This window comes from Diceros bicornis, chromosome 22 (genome assembly GCF_020826845.1).
Source record: "Diceros bicornis minor isolate mBicDic1 chromosome 22, mDicBic1.mat.cur, whole genome shotgun sequence".
Taxonomy (NCBI): Eukaryota; Metazoa; Chordata; class Mammalia; order Perissodactyla; family Rhinocerotidae; genus Diceros; species Diceros bicornis.
Window position 1 is genome coordinate 54,225,181 of NC_080761.1, and position 17,017 is coordinate 54,242,197.

General features: G+C 57.7%; 3 protein-coding genes across 6 annotated transcripts; 2 read left to right on the plus strand and 1 right to left on the minus strand.

Annotated features, from left to right (window-relative positions):
- Positions 1-1,461: 1,461 nt before the first annotated feature.
- Positions 1,462-4,806, plus strand: GALT (galactose-1-phosphate uridylyltransferase). The gene is made up of 11 exons (XM_058566013.1): positions 1,462-1,596; positions 1,908-2,077; positions 2,307-2,382; positions 2,472-2,520; positions 2,644-2,773; positions 2,926-2,982; positions 3,142-3,264; positions 3,545-3,677; positions 3,780-3,863; positions 4,192-4,346; positions 4,633-4,806. The coding sequence occupies exons 1-11, from the start codon at positions 1,515-1,517 to the stop codon at positions 4,711-4,713; spliced, it is 1,140 nt and encodes a 379-aa protein (XP_058421996.1). The 5' UTR covers positions 1,462-1,514; the 3' UTR covers positions 4,714-4,806.
- A 970-nt stretch (positions 4,807-5,776) lies between these two features.
- IL11RA (interleukin 11 receptor subunit alpha) lies at positions 5,777-15,138 on the plus strand. Of its 4 annotated transcripts, XM_058566012.1 has the most exons (14): positions 5,850-6,344; positions 7,769-7,826; positions 9,442-9,541; positions 9,837-9,897; positions 10,683-10,852; positions 10,976-11,090; positions 11,242-11,274; positions 11,360-11,526; positions 12,186-12,349; positions 13,120-13,261; positions 13,549-13,668; positions 13,785-13,881; positions 14,125-14,207; positions 14,721-15,138. In XM_058566012.1, the coding sequence occupies exons 3-14, from the start codon at positions 9,442-9,444 to the stop codon at positions 14,735-14,737; spliced, it is 1,269 nt and encodes a 422-aa protein (XP_058421995.1). In that variant the 5' UTR covers positions 5,850-6,344; positions 7,769-7,826; the 3' UTR covers positions 14,738-15,138. The 4 variants fall into 4 exon arrangements, with proteins under 4 accessions (XP_058421991.1, XP_058421995.1, XP_058421992.1 ...); XM_058566008.1 differs by lacking the exons at positions 5,850-6,344; positions 7,769-7,826 and adding an exon at positions 5,777-5,832; XM_058566009.1 differs by lacking the exon at positions 7,769-7,826 and having other exon boundaries at positions 5,850-6,525.
- Positions 15,062-16,989, minus strand: CCL27 (C-C motif chemokine ligand 27). Its single transcript, XM_058566018.1, has 3 exons — positions 15,856-16,989; positions 15,594-15,726; positions 15,062-15,398 (listed from the first exon to the last, which is right to left on the minus strand). Exons 1-3 carry the CDS (start codon positions 15,923-15,925, stop codon positions 15,251-15,253), a joined length of 351 nt encoding a protein of 116 aa, XP_058422001.1. The 5' UTR covers positions 15,926-16,989; the 3' UTR covers positions 15,062-15,250.
- Between the last annotated feature and the right edge of the window lie 28 nt (positions 16,990-17,017).

Here is a 17,017-nt window from a genome sequence, read left to right on the forward strand (position 1 = left end):
AAGTGTCCTTTGGCCTTAAGAGGGTCTGTGACCCCAGGAAGGGGAATAAGGGCTGGGGTCACAGCCCTCTTCCCTAGATATTGTAGAGGAGATCACACCTCTGGGAGCTTGGAGGGGAAGGGCTGCATAGGCCCCATCTCAGCCATTCTCCACTTCCCCCAAAAAGTGACTTTGGGGAGACACAAAGAGAGGAGAAGTTTGGACATGCTCCTGAAGAGATGTCTCTGAAGGGGGTCAGGAGTTAGTTGGTATGACCCAGGGAGTGGCGCTGAAGCACTGGTGTTCTTGGGAAAATGGGGCTGCCTCCAAAATCCAGCCACTCAAACAACAGAGACAGCTGAGAAAGCAGGAAAGCAGATCTTCTATCCCCCTCTCCCCATACTGTGAGGAGCCAGTGGGACAGGTAAAATCCCATTTCTCAGCTCCCTGCTCCCTGCCCCCTACAGAGTGGCCTCTTCTGATTCCAGTCTGAGGCCCTGGGGCAGAGGTTCCCTAAATGACCCATGACCCAGTTTTTACATCTGAGCTGCAAAACACCTGGCTTGGTCTGGCCTGGCTTGGGGGAAGGGGCCTCTCCGCTACTGCCAAGCTCCTAGCTCACTAGGTTTCTGTCTTGAGTCTCACTGAAGTCTCAGAGGTGTTTCAGAGCAGCAGGAAGAGCCTGGAAACTTGGGTTCAAATCTCAGCTTGGCCACTCATCCCCTGGGTGACCTTGAGGCCTCTGTTCCCCACCGTGAAATAGAGAGGAGGTTCAGACAATATTTCAATGGCTCTTTAAAAGGGCCAGGGGAGTAATTAATTTGAATTTTATCCTAGTGTTAGCCAGTTGGTTTGATCCAAGAGAAAGTTGGAGAAGGGAAGGGAGTGCCTAAAGGAAACACTTCTGACCCCACCCAGATGGTGGCTGGTGGGGATAGGGTATGGTTATGGTGAAGTACCCACTCCTCTCGGTAATACCTGAGGCCAGGGTTCAGCTGAAGCAGATCAAGCTATGCGCCCCCCCCCCCACCACAGCCACTGAGTAGGTAAGTGAGGTGACTGTGGGTCCAGGGTTCTACCCTTACTTGGCCCTAGAATAGAAGCTCCAGGAGGGCAGACGCCATGTCTGACTTGTGCACACAGGGGCATCCCTTTGCCCCACATGGAGCCTAGGTGCTTGGCACATGGTAAACACTTGGTAAACGTTTCCTGAATGAATGACCAAATGCATGACTGAATGCAGCGAAGAAATCTTGTAAGCGTCCTGGAGCCGAGGGATCTGCAGGAAGCAGGTTTCCCGGAGGGTCTTCCAGGGTGGTGGCTTTGGGCCTGGGGTGGAGTGGGATCATCAAAGCGGCGCCTATAGTGCCGGGCCGTCCTGAGCCCCGCCCCCGGGTGGCCGGGCGGACCCCTCCGGCTGTCACGTGCTGGCGGCTGGCCAATCACCGGGGGCGGGGCGGGGCGAGGCTGGGCCGACAGAGGGATGGGAGAGAGGCGGCTGGGCAGAAGTTCCAGACGATCCCCTCGGTGGCCTCATGTCGCGCAGCGGAGAGGGCCTTGAGCAGCGCCAGCAGGCGTCAGAGGCGGACGCCACGGCCACAGTCTTCCGGGCAAGCGGTAACTGCAGGGCGGCCGGGACTCGCTGGGACGCGGAGCCGAGCCCTCCCCTTCCTTAGGAAATTGTGGTCCCTACCCCCAGGTCGGCGCGCCCACCCGGCCGGGCCCGCGGCGAAGGGACACACGCGTGGTGGGGCTGCAGGCTAATTGGCGCTGGGAACGCCCAGGTCCGGGCCTTTAGCTCCTGAGCAGGACCGGGCCGAGAGGGGGACTCCGAGCTTGGGCCTGCTGGTGGGCCTGCTGGTGGGCCTGCTGGTGAGTGGGAAGAGAGGGCAGAGAGCCTTGCTGACTGACCTGGACTCTGCCCCCAGAGCATCAGCATATCCGCTACAACCCGCTACAAGAAGAGTGGGTGCTGGTGTCAGCTCACCGCATGAAGCGGCCCTGGCAGGGGCAGGTGGAGCCCCCGCTTCTGCAGACAGTGCCCCGCCATGACCCCCGCAACCCTCTGTGTCCCGGGGCCACACGGGCCAATGGAGAGGTAAGCCTTTAGAGACCACATCTGCAGGCTGGGCCAGGGGGAGTTTCCCCGCTTAGAGCTGCCCCTCACCCACAGGGGAGTGGACCTCCTTCTGGGTCATAGCCCACGAAGTCTTTTTGACCCCAGAATGGGCCTTCCCCACCCCTTTGTAGCCCGTCCAGCCCTTGAAGTCCACCAGATGGCTGGTGGTAGGGGGCAGCGAATGCTTCTAGCCCATCCTTGTCAGTAGGTGAATCCTCACTACGACAGCACCTTCCTGTTTGACAATGACTTCCCAGCTCTGCAGCCTGATGCCCCCAATCCAGGTAACCTGGCTCTAGCTGCTGTTGGGGGGAAGAGAGGCTGGGCTTTCGAGGGGAATTCTGTTGCAGAGAGTGACACCCCTTTATCTTAGGACCCAGCGATCACCCCCTTTTCCAAGCCGAGGCTGCTCGAGGAGTTTGGTAATGATGGCTTTCCTCTCTTAAACCTTCAACCCAGGCCTGAATTGAGCACTGGGGTGGGGCATTGCCCCCAGCACAGCCAAGCCCTATACCTCTGTCATCTCTCCTTCCCTCTCCACCTAGTAAGGTCATGTGCTTCCACCCCTGGTCGGATGTGACACTGCCACTCATGTCAGTCCCTGAGATCCGTGCTGTCGTCGATGCGTGGGCGTCAGTCACAGAGGAGCTGGGTGCCCAGTATCCTTGGGTGCAGGTCTGTGAGGTCGCCCCCTCCTCTGGATGGGCAGGGAGGGAGTGGTGCAGCTTTGGTCCTGGGAAGTGAGATCCCTCTTTCCAAAGGGTGTGGTCACGAAGGGTTGACTGGTGTCTTTTTGGCTACTGAAACTCCCTACCCCTCCCTGATAGATCTTTGAAAACAAAGGAGCCATGATGGGCTGTTCTAACCCTCACCCTCACTGCCAGGTGAGTGTGTCAGGGGCTCCAGTGGATTTCCGGGCTGAGTCTGAGCAGCACTGTGGGGAGGGGACCTGGAGTAAGGGAGGGACAGAGGAAGGATGCTAGTGAGAGGGAGGCTTGAGGATGAAGGATCTGCTGCTCTTCTCTGCTCCTGCCCCTTGACAGGTGTGGGCCAGCAGTTTCCTGCCAGACATTGCCCAGCGTGAGGAGCGATCTCAGCGGGCCTATCAGAGTCAGCATGGAGAGCCCTTGCTGATGGAGTATGGCCGCCAGGAGCTGCTCAGGAAGGTGGGAGAAAGCCAGGCCCTGTGTCCCCAAGGAGCCCCTAACCTTACTGCAAAAGAGAGAGGTGTATGGAGATGGGTAGAAGGGAAATAGCAGAGAGACTTGCTGGGAGGCCATAGCAATAATCTAAAGCAAAGATGATGGTGGTTGAGACTAGGCTGGTGGTAAAGGAGGTGGTGAGAAGACATTGGATTCTGGGGACATTTTTTCTTCTGCTTTGCCTGCCTGTTCGCTGACCCCTCGCACCCACCTTGATGACCTCATCTCCATTCGGTCTGCCCAGGAACGTCTGGTCCTAACCAGTGAGCACTGGTTAGTGCTGGTCCCCTTCTGGGCAGTGTGGCCCTTCCAGACACTGCTGCTGCCCCGTCGGCATGTGCGGCGGCTGCCTGAGCTGACCCCTGCTGAGCGAGATGGTGAGTCTCCCAACTGGGACCCTGGGGCCAGGCTCTGGATGGGGATGACTCTGGTAGGGCCAGCATCTGGGCCCCAGGCTGAGAGTCAGGCTCTGATTCCAGATCTAGCCTCCATCATGAAGAAGCTCTTGACCAAGTACGACAACCTGTTTGAGACGTCCTTTCCCTACTCCATGGGCTGGCATGGTGAGGCTTTTTGGGCACCCATATCTAGCTAGCCCCAACACCATTTCTGGGCTCCTGGGGCCCAGCCTGGTGGACTGCAACCCCCAGCAGGCCTTGCAGCACTTGCTGGGGGAAGTGTCCAGAGCAGGGATGCTGGGATGGAGGGTGGAGGAGCGAACTGGGTGAAACCGTGTCTCCCATGTGCTTTCCAATGCCTGCCTGGTCTCCTCTCTGGCAGAGAATGCTGGGAGATGTAGTTTTCAGGTACCTAGCCTGGTTTGGGGGTAGGGGCTAGACTGAAGAACTAAGAAAGGGCCCTCCTCAGCTATCTCTGCCTTCTTCCTGTCAGGGGCTCCCACAGGATCAGAGGCTGGAGCCAACTGGGACCACTGGCAGCTGCATGCTCATTACTACCCTCCACTCCTGCGCTCTGCCACTGTCCGGAAATTCATGGTTGGCTATGAAATGCTTGCCCAGGCTCAGAGGGACCTCACCCCCGAGCAGGTCAGGACTCGGAGCAGCCTGGGTCCTTAGGTCCCCTTTTCTCTCTCATTTCTCCAAGGGATCCCAACAGTCATGACCCTGTTGGGTTCATGAGAACCCCCAGAACCTGGGCGTTCCTAGGGACTCAGGAGCTGCTCAACTCCTTCATCCTCTGATTATTCCAGCCATCCTTATCACAGCCTCCCGCTCCCACAAACACTGCCCAGTGTCTCCTAGGCACTCAGAACGCCATACTACCATTCTGGGCAGTCCTTAACCTCCTCGATTGCCCCCGTCCCTGTTCCAGGCTGCAGAGAGACTAAGGGCACTTCCTGAGGTCCATTACCGCCTGGGGCAGAAGGACAGGGAGACAGCAGCCATCGCCTGACCACGCTGACCACAGGGCCTTCTGCCTGAGGGAACAAGGGCCTAGGGTTTGGGCAGATGTGGGATCAATAAAACTATGCTTCTGAAACTTTAATCACATATTGTAACACCAGAGGAGTGTGAACTCTAACCCATGGGGTCTGGGGTTAAAGGCTGAAGGCACAGCGCCAGCCACAACTTTTCTTTGCCTACAGATGTGCAAAGACTTAAGGATACAAAAATTCCACCCCAAATCTCTGAACGAAATTAATACTCAGTGTTATGTCTGGCCGGTAGATTCCCTTACTCCTAGAATAACAAAGGCATTCCAGTTTAAGAAACTGTTTTAAAATCCGGTGTTCTTGTCTGTGGCTGAGGCTTTGGGAAGGCCGGAGCCCCCTTCACCACCACCCCTAAGAGTCAGCTTACCAAGCCTGGGCCCGAGGATATGGTGGGGAGCAGGCGAGCAAGATCCTGGTCCCAGTGGTCAGTGGCCAGACCCTGGGCTGCTGGCCAGAACCCTGGCTTTGTGTATGGCTGCACATGGCTCTGCTCCAGCCCACTGGGGCTGAAAGGGTGGGTAGGGAGCATGTACGTGGCTTTGTGTCCTTGCCTTCTCCAGACTCCCACGTGTAGCATGTGTGCGCAGGCTCTGCACACCTCTGTTGCCCCTGTGCCCCAATCATCGCACAGGGCAGAAAACAGCTCTGGCAAGGAAAGGGCTGCCAGAGTTAGGAGCCCCAGGCCCTGGAAGGAGGGGATGGTTCTTAGAGTGACCCTGGGTCTACCCCCTCCCCTCTGGACCTGTTTCCCGGGCAAGACTGTATAACCAACCACGTGGGAACAACAGGCCATGCAATCGCGGAGACCTGATGCTACCTAGTGTCCTCCAAACTTCTAGGTGAGGACAGGGTTTGTGAGCAATGCAAGGATGGCCTGAACACTTTTTGTCTCCATTCTTCTCTCAAGGAACTGCGTCTCTGGAAGGGGAAATCACGCCAAGGCTGGACAGTGATGACCTGGCCCAGAGACCCTTGGCTGCCTGCCTTCCAGTCCAGGGCTCTTTCGTCCTTGAGACCCTGGAGGGGAAGGTCTGGGACTTGGAGTGTTGCCCTGTCTGGAAGGAGCTCAGACAGACATGGTACACATCTCCCTTGAGCCCCCAGTGACTGGGGAGTGGATGAGAACCCTGGATGGGTGGCTGTTTTCTTAAGGCACAAACACTCACACACACCTGACCCTACACCTTTCACTTGGCTGCATTTTGGAATCACCTGGGGAGTTTTAAACAATGCTGACGCCTAGGTTCAGCCTCCAGAGATTCTGATTTAATTGCTTCAGAGTGTGGCTTGGCGGTTTTAAAACCACAATGTGCCGCAAAGCTTGAGAATCACTGCCCGACACCAGTCCTCTTTCCTTATCTGGAGTCAGGGGCACCTTCAGCTTCTCCAGTCACCTGCCCAGGGCTCCTGAACCACTGAACCTGAGGCTTTGTTCTCGGACAGCTGGAAGGGGGAGGGGCCTGGAAGCTTCCAGTCCTGCTGTCAGTGGAGGACAGGCCTTCAGGCAAGGACCCAGGAATCCAGCTCCAGACTCTGGTGCCCCAGCGGCAGCCTCCTCAGTCCCCGACGGGACAGGAAGTGTCCGGCAGAGGTGGGGGTGGAGGTGATTGGCAGTTGGAGGCTCCAATGGGCCGAGACCCCCCCCCTCTTTCACCCCTCTCCTTCCATTGGCGCCTGGGTGGAGCCGCCCCCACTGCGGGCCCGGGCGGGAGGGAGGAGAGGCCGGGGCAGAGGGCGAGGGCGGAGGGCGCTGGCGGCGGCGGCCGCGGAAGGTGAGGCCTGGCGGGCGGCGGGGCAGGGAGGAAGCCTCGCCAGGAGGGCGGGGCAGGGTGGCGCACGATCAGAAGGGCCCGGAGTGACTGACCCACTGTCAGCGTGTGTGTGACTGTGAGGCTGTGTGTGACGATGTCAGTGTCTGAGGCTCTGTAACTGGGTGTCACTTGGTGCAGCCGTCTGCCAGTGTGACTGCATACGTCAGTGTGCATGTGGCCCTGCAAGTGTAGGATTGTGTGTGTCAATGTGCAGTTTGTGGGGAGAGACCGGGTGGTGTGTTTGTGTGTGCGAGAGGGCCTGTGACCACATTGGGGAATGTGTTTGGGGAAGGTCTCTGGAGTGTAGACTGTGTCTGCCAGGGTGAGAGTGGGTGGCTGGGTTTGTGTGTGCCTTCAGCAGTAGCAGAGCGAGTGAGACTTGCACTGTGTGTTTGTCCTGGGTCCTAATTGTTAGGCTGCGTGGCAGTGGAGCTGTGTTCCTATCTTGGGGACCCCCTTCCACAGCCAGTGGGACTGACCTTTCTGCCTAATGTCCAGCAGGGACAGACCCGTCCCCAGCACACTTGGCCGCCCTCCTCCTTTCTGTGCTGCAGAATCCCTGCCACTGCTACTGCGCCTTGTGTTGTTTCCCTGTGGGACTCAGTTTCCTTATCTCCTTCTCCCTCCTCCTGTGCTCCCTAGAGCTATGGTCTCTGTGTCTCTTCACAGTTTTGTCTCTTCAGGTACCTCTGTGTATCTGCTTTTCAGATCTGCCTCTGATGCTCTCTGCCTCTGACGCTCTCTCCCTCTCTGCTGGACTCCCTCTTCGCCTCTGTCGCTTTGGCTACCTGAGGGCCAGTAACGGTGATGCGATGCGGGATCTGCCATGCTAAGAGCTGGCGGAAGAGGGGGCTTAAACCATGATGAGGAGTTGCTTTCAGGGGGTGCTGTAACCCCATCCCAGGGGCAGCGTGCTAAGTGTGTGTGTGTGATTGTGTGAGTGATGGCTGTGTGTAAATCTAAGTGTGAGTCTGAGGATGTCTGCGTGTGTCAGTGTGACTGTGATTGGCTGTATCTGAGAGTGTGTGTCTGAGGGTAAGTGTGGGTCTTGTGTATCTGGCACCAAGGGACCGAAGGCATTTCCTGGTGCTGGGGCCCAAGGAGTGGAGGGGGAGGTGAGAAATGGCTGGAACGTCCAGGGGAGGGGGAGCTGGATTCTGGCTTTTCTTTATATCCCCTAACCTGGGGCCTCCCTTCCCCTTAGAACACAGCCAGCTGTGCCCTGAGGAAATATTTGCTGGAGTGAAAAGATTGGGAGCTGAGTACGTGTCTGATTTTTCATTTGATTGTGTCCACGTGTGTTCAAGGGAGTGTCTTTGTTGCCTGAGCCTAGTGAGTCCACGCGAGAATGTGGCTGTGTGAAAACACAGGGAGTCTCTCATCACAGGGACAGAAGCAGCCCTCCTTTCCCTCTTGCTGGCCTGGCTGCGCCTGTGGCTTCCTTTCCAGACTGGGGGGAGGCCTCTTCCCTTCCCAGGGCCTCTGGTGGGAGGGGGTGGGAGGGGAGGAGGAAGGAGAAGGTAGGGGGAGGGGGCCTAGCTAGGGGCGGCTGAGCTCTGGGGCCCGGAGGGGCGGGGGCTGGGAAGGGGGAGGAGGGGACGATTCTGGGGTCTCAGAACTGAGTGGAGCTGAGACGGGTTCTGTAGCTGGTGGGAGCAAGTCCTGGAGGCCATGCACACTCAGCCACTGGGATCACCGAGGTAGGGTGGGGCTGAGCAGGGTAAATGTGGCTGGGGGGCCAGGGGTGAGCCACCAGGCACACTCAGACACACAGACACGTGGAGGCCCCTGCTCTGCTCTACTTGGTAGGGGTCCCTGCTCTTCCTCTTCTGGAGTCCTCTCCCGGGCCCTTGACCCATCTGCCCCTTCTACTGTGCCCATGGCCACTTCCCTAACCCTGCCTCCTCCTGCTTTCTCCCATCCAGTATCCCTTTCTCCTAGCACCCCCAACCTACATACACCCATGGTTGGTTACCTCCTCGCCTTTCTGAGTTTCTGCTGAGTCTTTGCCTCACTGAGCCCCAACAACCTCCCAGTCCTGATCTCTGAGCATCCCTTGGTCCTGTGACCCCCATCCCAGGCCCCTGTCCCTGCAGGGTCCTAGCTCCTCTCAGCCTCCTCCCCCTCCCCGCCACCCTGTCTCCATCTGCTGGCTCCTCGCCCGCCCCCAGCCTCTGGCAGCAGCCAGGGCATCTGGATCTGCTTAACTCCGCAGCCTCAGCCTGCACCCTAGCCCCATCCAGCCTCACAGGCTGGAGACCAACAAGATTCCAGAGTCAGGCCCAGATGAGTGGCCCAAGTAACCAGAGCAAGGAGCCAGGCCCAGACGAGAAGAGGCTTGGCAGCCAGAGCAGGGCTAGGCCTCATGGCAGGGGTCAAGGGTGGGCTCAGACCCACCATGACAGCCCCCCACCCCAGGGTGTTGAGGGCGGCCTCAGGTCAGTCAGAAGCAGTGACTAGCTCTAGGCCAGGTAGGGGGTGGACGCCAGAATTCCCTGCAGCTGGATTGGAGAAGTTAATGGGAGTGACGGAGCTGGTGCCAGCACTTGGTGCCAGGGGGGTGGGCGTCAAGGGTGGTGCGGGGAGCGGTGCTGGCACAGTCTCTTGCCTCCGGCTTTTGTTCTGGGCCCTAAGCCCAGGACTGAGATGGAGTGTGTGTGTGTGTGTGTGTGTGTGTGTGTGTGTGTACACATACGCAGACTGGTATATGGTGGAACAGGGATCTTAGATCAGATCCCCGAGTGAGTTCTCATATCCCTACCCCACTCGGTACCTCCATTCTCCTCCTCAGTACCCCCAGTCTGGAGGAGGGGGAGGCAGGCTTTAGCCCCCCATCTCGAGGATTGGGGATCGCTGACCCTGCCTGTCTCCCCACAGATGAGCAGCAGCTGCTCAGGGCTGAGCAGGGTCCTGGTGGCTGTGGCTACAGCCCTGGTGTCTGCCTCCTCCCCCTGCCCCCAGGCCTGGGGCCCCCCAGGTGAGAAGAATCCTGCTCTGTGACCCCGACTCTGACTTGTGACTTGCCACCCTCACGGTGGCCCCTTTGCATGCCTAACCTGTGACCCCCAACCCCTGACATCAAACTGGCAACCTCCCCTCTCTACCCTGTCCTCTGATCTCTGTTCCTAGATTATAATGTGATGCTTAGACCCAGTGACCGCCCCCCCCCCCCCGGGGCTTAAAAGCCCTCCCATTACCCGGTCACTCTCACAAAGTGGGGGGGCTGGGAGAGAGGGAAAGGAAGAGCCTCTCCTCAGAAGTGCCCTCCACAGGGGTCCAGTATGGGCAGCCTGGCAGGTCCATGACGCTGTGTTGCCCTGGAGTGGCCGCTGGGTAAGTGCCCCACCTGCCTGTTGGGTGACACTCCTGACCCTTTCTTGACCCTGCCCAGTCCTCACACCCTCCCAGCCTTGGCCCCCACCTCTCTCCCCTCCCTTGTCCCCTGCCCCACTACACTCCCATATCTGTAATCCTAACCTCTCTATCTGTCCTAACCCTCACACCATCCTTATTCAACAGAAAATTTCAACCCACATGCATTGAGTACTTGCCAAGTGCCTGGTCTGTTCCAGGCCCCGGGACACAGCCGTGCACAAGCCAGGCATGATGCCTGTCCGCACACAGCTTACCTCCTGGTGGGGCAGACAGACAATAAGCAAATAAGAATCTCACCAGGTAGTAACACCTGCAGGGGAGAAAATCAAAAGAGAGTGACGTGGAAGAAGATACCTGAGTGGTTACTTTTTATTGGTAATCAGGGAAGGCCTCTCTGAGGAGGTGACATTGAAGCTGATTTCTGAAGGTCAGGAAGGAGGCAGCCATGCACAGGTTGGGGTCTAAGCATTCCTGACAGAGGGAATAGCTAGTGCAGATGCCCAGAGTGGGAGATGAGCTCAACACTCTTGAACAGAAAGACCACCAGCATGATTGGGGTGCAGTGGGCAAGGTGGAGGGAGAAGCTGAAGAAGGAAAGGAGGCAAGCACTAGATCACCGGGGGCTTTGTAAGCTGCAGTGGAGTTTGGGTTTTATTGCAGTGAGAAGCCGATAGAGAGCTGGGGCATGGTCTGACTTAGACTTTGAATCTTCTCTCTCTCTCATCACCTCATCTCACCCCCAGGGCCCCAGTGTCCTGGTTTCGGGACGGGGAGACAAGGCTGCTCCAGGGACCTGGCTCTGGGCTAGGGCATGAACTGATCTTGGCGCGGGCAGACAGCACTGACGAGGGCACCTACATCTGCCAGACCCTGGATGGTGCACCTGGGGGCATAGTGACCCTGCAGCTGGGCTGTGAGTTGGGGAGGGAGTATTGTGTGGCAGTGATGAGATGTGGGGCTCCTGAGTAAGCCCTCTGGGATGGGCATGGGGAGGACCTGGGACTTCTCCGTCTCCAGCTGCACTGTCTGCCTCTAGACCCCCCAGCCCGCCCAGTTGTCTCCTGCCGAGCAGCTGACTATGAGAACTTCTCCTGCACTTGGAGTCCCAGCCAGGTCAGCGGTTTACCCACCCGCTACCTCACCTCCTACAGGTGTGTGCACGACCGGGTGTGTATGCCTATACATTTGGGTGTGCCGGCACGACGTGGGTATTTGAGTCATGGAGGGAGGTCCTGAGAGAGGCTTAGAGAGAGGGAGGACCCTCTCTTCCTTCCTGACCTCAGATGGCGCCCTCCCTGCCAGGAAGAAGACGGTGCCAGGAGCTGATGGCCAGAGGTAGGACATGAGGGAGAAGCTGGGGGCTCCAGCTGGATCCCATAGCGAGCATTTCCGAAGCCCAAGATCACATGCTTCCTCCTAGGATGAGTCCATCCACAGGGCCCTGGCCATGCCCACAGGACCCCCCAGGGGCAGCCCGCTGTGTAGTCTACGGGGCAGAGTTCTGGAGCCAGTACCGCATCAATGTGACTGAGGTGAACCCCCTGGGGGCCAGCACACGCCTGCTGGATGTGAGCTTGCAGAACATCTGTGAGTACCCACCTCTACAGCTCCCCCCAGGTCCCCACTACAGGACCTCAAACGGACTCCAGAGTATGGATATCCCAACACAGAACCTCCCCCACAGGAGCTCCCAAACATTCCGTCCCAACATAGACCCCATTGCAGCACACAGATGGGTCCCGCGGAGACTAAGAAGCCAAAGAGATCAGAACCCAGGGGGCACTGCCGCTACCCCTCCCCACAGGTCCTTCCTGGCTGCCTAGCCCAGGAACTGCTTCTCTGCTTCCAGGCCCTATGCTGAAGGCAGCCATATCTCTTGTCCTCCCTGCCCCTGGAAGCCCTTGCTGACCCCTCCTTCCTCTTGATCTGTGTGCGGGAGGGGGGCACTAAAGCTCTGGCTGGAATTTGGGCCAGTTCTTCTTCTTCCTTGGCTGGAAAGCAGAATTGCTCTTTAATTCACTCAACAAACATTTCAAAAAGCCATCTTAGATCTCAGCTCATTTTACAACAGGGATGACAGACAGGTCCTGAGTCTAATGGGAAATCAAGCTTAAGATTTCCCCAACCCCCTCAGAAGTGTCTCCCTCAGGTACCTTTAGGCACACACCCACCTTCCCTTGGGAGGTGGCAGGGGAAGGGATGGGTACCCATCGCCTGCCCTGACTTTGTGTCTCCACTGCCCACAGTGCGCCCTGACCCACCCCAGGGGCTGCAGGTAGAGTCGGTGCCTGGCTACCCCCGCCGCCTGCGTGCCAGCTGGACGTACCCTGCCTCCTGGCCCCGCCAGCCCCACTTCCTGCTCAAGTTCCGGCTGCAGTACCGTCCAGCGCAGCATCCAGCCTGGTCCACGGTGAGGGCTGGGGTGTGTCCTAATCTGGGGCTGTGGGTTGTGTCTCTAGTCTCATGTTCCTGCTGGAGCATGGCTTTCTGGTGCTGGCAGGTCACTGAAGCCCCGTCACCTCCCCTTACAGAGTGCTCTGCATGGGCCAGGCTTTGTGCTTGGTGCTGAGATTGCAGCGGGGACCACAGGCCGAGCCTCTGCCTGGCAGGGCTGTAACTCTGATGTAAGCCCATCTGTGGGAAGACAGCAGTGGCTTTTTAAAAATAACCTTTCTAGGAAAAGGAGCGCCTTTCACCCAGAGGCACATTCTCGTACAAACACTCCTGTCCCCAGATGAGATAGTGGTGAATTCCCATCTCTCGAGATGTTGAAGATTGGCTAGTATCAAGTTGGGGGAGCAGCTGCCTCAGACAATCACCAGTATTTATTGATTGCTCTCTGCCTGCCAGGCGCCGTGCTACACATTTTACATGTATTATCTCGTTTAGGTGTATTCAGTTCTATTTTACAAATGAAGAAGCTGAGGCACAAGGTCACCCAGGTGGTGCAGCAAAGATCTGAACCCAGGCAGTCTGACGGCACAGCCTGTCTCTATCACCATTGTGCACTTTTGTCTTCCACACACTAGGTGTAGACCTGACACCACCGGCCACCCCACGTGAGGCCCAGAGGGCTCCCGCAGGCTGACAGGGCCAGGCCTGGGAGGAAGGGGTGTTCTTTGCAGATGGGGGCTCGGGGGCAGGTGGGCGCGGTGCCTACACCTGGCCCTTCCCTCCCAGGTGGAGCCGGCGGGACTGGAGGAGGTGATCACGGACGCTGTGGCCGGGCTGCCCCACGCCGTGCGGGTCAGCGCCCGGGACTTTCTGGACGCTGGCACCTGGAGCGCCTGGAGCCCCGAGGCCTGGGGCACTCCGAGCACTGGTGAGAGCCAGAGCCCAGGGAAGGGGAGAGGCCGCCCCGCAGCATCTCTTCGCCCAATGGTGGGTGCGAGGGGCCGCCAGGCACAGGCAGGTCCACGTGGCGGCAAGTGTGGTCGGGTTTCAGCCTGGGTTGCCTGCAATCTGCCCTAGCTTAAGCCCTGCCCCTCAGCCTCCACCCTAGCGACATGCCCCTTCAGGCTTCGTCTCCGAGGGGCCCCTGGGTCCTGGGTGGCCCTGGCGTCACCCCACCCACGTGGCCAGTTCTTCTCAGGTCTTGCCTCCCTTCAGGGCCCCTCCCAAAGGAGATGCCAGCAGGGGGCCAGCCCCACCTGCAGCTGGAGGAGGAGCCTCAGGCAGACAGCCCTGCTCCCCCAAGACCCTCCCATCTGCCAGACCCCCGGCCACTTGGTGAGCTTGGGCACAGGGGCAAAGGTTGTAGAGGACGGAAAGCCCCAGAGAGAAGGGGATGCCGGGTTTAGTCAGGCAGGCTCACTCTCACCGTGGCATGTGACTCTCTGTCTCAGACCACAGGGACCCCCTGGAGCAGGCGGCTGTGCTGGCATCTTTGGGAATCTTCTCTTTCCTGGGACTGGCTGCTGGGGCCCTGGCACTGGGGCTGTGGTAAGTGACTGCCATTGGCCCTCAGCCTCTGATCCCACACATGCGCTCTGATACCCATAGGCCACACCCATGCCCACCCCTCATGACTGCCCACTGAACCTGTCTGGTTCTGGAGCTCCTCCCCCGCCCCCCAACTTCATGATTCTCGCTGATTTGCCTCATGACCCTTTACTAATAAACCCTTTTGGAGGATACTGAGATGCTCCACATCATCAAGGAGACAGCTGCCTTTTTATGCCCCAGGCTGCGGCTGAGACCGGGTGGGAAGGATGGACCCCAAAAGCCTGGGTTCTTGGCCCCAATGATTCCAGTGGATAAGCTTCCAGGTGAGTAGGACCTCCAGGAGGTTTGGACTCAGAGATATGTGCCCTCGTTTTGAGAGGGTCTGGATTAAGAGCCAGACATCTTAGTCATTGTAACGGTGCTGGGAATCAGAGTTTGGTCCTGTGATGTCTGGGCTCAGGGATGGGCCTTTCATTTTTGAGTCCTTGGGCTCAGAGTTGGATCTCTTCCCTCTCTCACAGAGTATTGGGGCTCCTAGATGGACTTCCTCCTCATTTTCAGGGTGTTAGGCTCAGAGATGGATATCCATCCTTATTCCTGGGTATCTTGGGTCAGAGCTGGGTCCCCTCCCTTATTCTTAATGTGCCTGGGCCCAGGGGTAGGTTCACTCCCTCATCTCCAGGGTGTTGCGGCTCACTCAGAGCTGGGCTTCCCTATTCATTCTTGGAGTGAGCCCATTCTTGGGCTCAGATCTGGGTCCCCTCCCTCATGCTCAGGGTATCTGGGCCAAGATCCCGTCATACTATCTCCCTTGATTTGCTTCCTGCTTCTTTTAGGAGCTCCAAACCTGTAGAGGACCCAGGAGGGCTTCAGCTGATTCCACCTATAACTCTGTCTTGCTGGTGTGGATGGACGGACAGATAGAACCCAGGCAGGACAGTAGATCCCCATGGAGGGGGATGGGTCTCAGCTGGAAGTTCTGTTTGGAGCCCATTTCTATGAGACTCTGTGTTCTAAACTTGCCAGCTGAAAGGTGCCTGGACCTCTGACTCATCCCAGAGCTGGAGGTCCACCCGAGGAATGTGTGTAGATGAGTATGTCTGTGTCCCTGTGTGCCGTGAGTATGTGAGGCAGGGAACATGTGTTCTCTGCATGTATGTATGTAGGTGCCTGGGGAGTGTGTGTGGGTCCTTGGCTCTTGGCCTTGCCCCTGGCGGTGGTTGTGAAGGTGTGAATAAAGAGAATGAGGAGATTCTTCTGTTTATTGACATGTCTCCCAGATCCAGATTCAGGGCTCACAGGAGAGTGCACAGAACTTGGAGACCACACTCGGAGACTATCATCCAATGCTGCTTTATTATTTTGGCTATTGGGGGCCCTGGCCCATTTTCCCTATCAGCCCCAAATTCAGGTTGGGCGGAGTCCCTTGGAGCCTTCTCCCTTGGCGCTCAAACCACTGGGCCAGACTGCGGTTCTGGGGGTGGATGCAGACGCTGCGTTGAGACAGGTGAAGGCTGAGAAAGGAAGGATCCAAAGCCATGGTCATGGCCTGGAGATGAGGTTAGGGCCCAGGGGTTAGGGACAAAGGCCAAATGAAAACCTGAGTTGGCATCAGAATTAGCAGTTGGGGCTGGGGTTGGGATCAGCATCAGGGGTTGGGACGGAGGTCAGAGTCAGGGGACATTATTAGGGTCAGGATCAGAGCTCACATGAAAGCCTGGAGGTGACAGTCCCCATCAGCCTTCTGCAGTTCCACTCGGATGACCTTCCTCAGTAGCTTGGTCGAGAGTGGCTGTCGGTAAAGCTGAGTACAGCAGGTAGCGCTAGGTGGCAGTAGCAATGCTAGGGGACAACAGGGCCATGTGTCCAGAGGGCTCCTGTCCATCAGACAGCTGGAGGCTGGACTCTTGGCCCCTATCCCTCCAGCCCATTCACCCAGACCCCTGGCCTTCTATACCCCCACTCACTCACCTGCTCTGGGGTCTGGGCTCAGGAGCAACAGTAGCAGCAGGAGGCTGCTGGTGAGTGAGGGCCCTTTCATGCTGCTCAGTCTGGATCCTTCTCTCTCCTCCTCCCCTACCTTTTATCTGGGTCCCTTTCACCTGGGGCACCAGGTGAGTCAGAGGCAGGTGAAGATGTATTGCTCATCCTGTGACAATCCTGGGCCCTAATTACCAGAGACCCCGCTGCTACAGACCCCTTCCCCTTCTAGGACTGCCATTTCCCCTGGGCTCCTAAGCTCTGGGCAGAAAAGCTGGGGAGAGAAGTCGTGCATGATGTGGGGACTGAGAGTACAGTGACTGAGTAAGGGCAGCCAAGGATCCCCGGTGAGAGGATCCTTGGTCCTCACTCATAGCTACTCACTCAGTCACACTCGCTCAACCTCACATGGTCAGACAGCCAGAGGCCGAATCACACAGCCCCAGTTATACTCAGAGTCCCACAACCACACAGTTGTGTTTCCACAATCATCCAGTCACACAAGCATGCCAGCACACACAAATTCTGATGGAGTGGTGGGTGGGGTGGGAGCAGAGGGCAGGCCAGCGCCAACTTGCCTTCATTTCCCCATCTCCACTTCCTGCCCTAGCCTGCCTGACTTCTCAGGAGAAATTGATGGGGGTGGGTCCCTAAAGCAGGCCCTTCTGCCTGAGGAGGAGTCTTGGCTGGAGCCAGTCACATTCAGAGTGAGAAGCTGGGAGGAGCCCTTTTGGTGGCATTGCAGGTGCCTTACCTGGGGGCTGAGGTGGGGGTGTTTTCCCCAGAAAGATGAGACAGTGAGGAAGGGTGGGTGTATAAGAAGGGCAGATGAGGGAAGATAAAAGTTCTTTAGTGCCAGGTTGCTGCCGTCAAACAGGGAAAAGACCCAAGAAATCTTACTTTCCTGTTTTTGCCTAGTCCTGTGCCAGAAATGCCAGCCTCTTGCAGCAAGGGCCTGGGGTTTCCAGACTCAGTCTCTGGCTTACTGAGACATCAGACTCAAGAGCTCAATTACCTCTCTTTTGTTCTGTTCAGATTCCAGCCTCTTTCCACTGTGAGCCTGGAGAAACATCCCCCTCCCCACCCAGGTCCAGTAATAGCCCCACCAACAACCCTACAACCTCTGCATCCCATCCTCTTGCTAAAGCCCCAA

Bases quoted from the DNA above. Each gene is read 5' to 3' on its own strand.
- CCL27 (XM_058566018.1), bottom strand. From the start codon at position 15,925: ATGAAAGGGCCCTCACTCACCAGCAGCCTCCTGCTGCTACTGTTGCTC. The intron at 15,727-15,855 runs GTGAGTGAGTGG...GTTGTCCCCTAG, and splicing joins GAGCCCAGACCCCAGAGCAG to CATTGCTACTGCCACCTAGC. The intron at 15,399-15,593 runs GTGAGCTCTGAT...TTCCTTTCTCAG, and splicing joins TGTCACCTCCAGGCTTTCAT to CCTTCACCTGTCTCAACGCA.
- IL11RA (XM_058566008.1), top strand. The intron at 9,898-10,682 runs GTAAGTGCCCCA...TCTCACCCCCAG, and splicing joins TGCCCTGGAGTGGCCGCTGG to GGCCCCAGTGTCCTGGTTTC. The intron at 13,669-13,784 runs GTGAGCTTGGGC...TCTCTGTCTCAG, and splicing joins GCCAGACCCCCGGCCACTTG to ACCACAGGGACCCCCTGGAG.
- GALT (XM_058566013.1), top strand. From the start codon at position 1,515: ATGTCGCGCAGCGGAGAGGGCCTTGAGCAGCGCCAGCAGGCGTCAGAG. The intron at 3,265-3,544 runs GTGGGAGAAAGC...CGGTCTGCCCAG, and splicing joins GCCAGGAGCTGCTCAGGAAG to GAACGTCTGGTCCTAACCAG. The intron at 3,678-3,779 runs GTGAGTCTCCCA...CTCTGATTCCAG, and splicing joins GACCCCTGCTGAGCGAGATG to ATCTAGCCTCCATCATGAAG.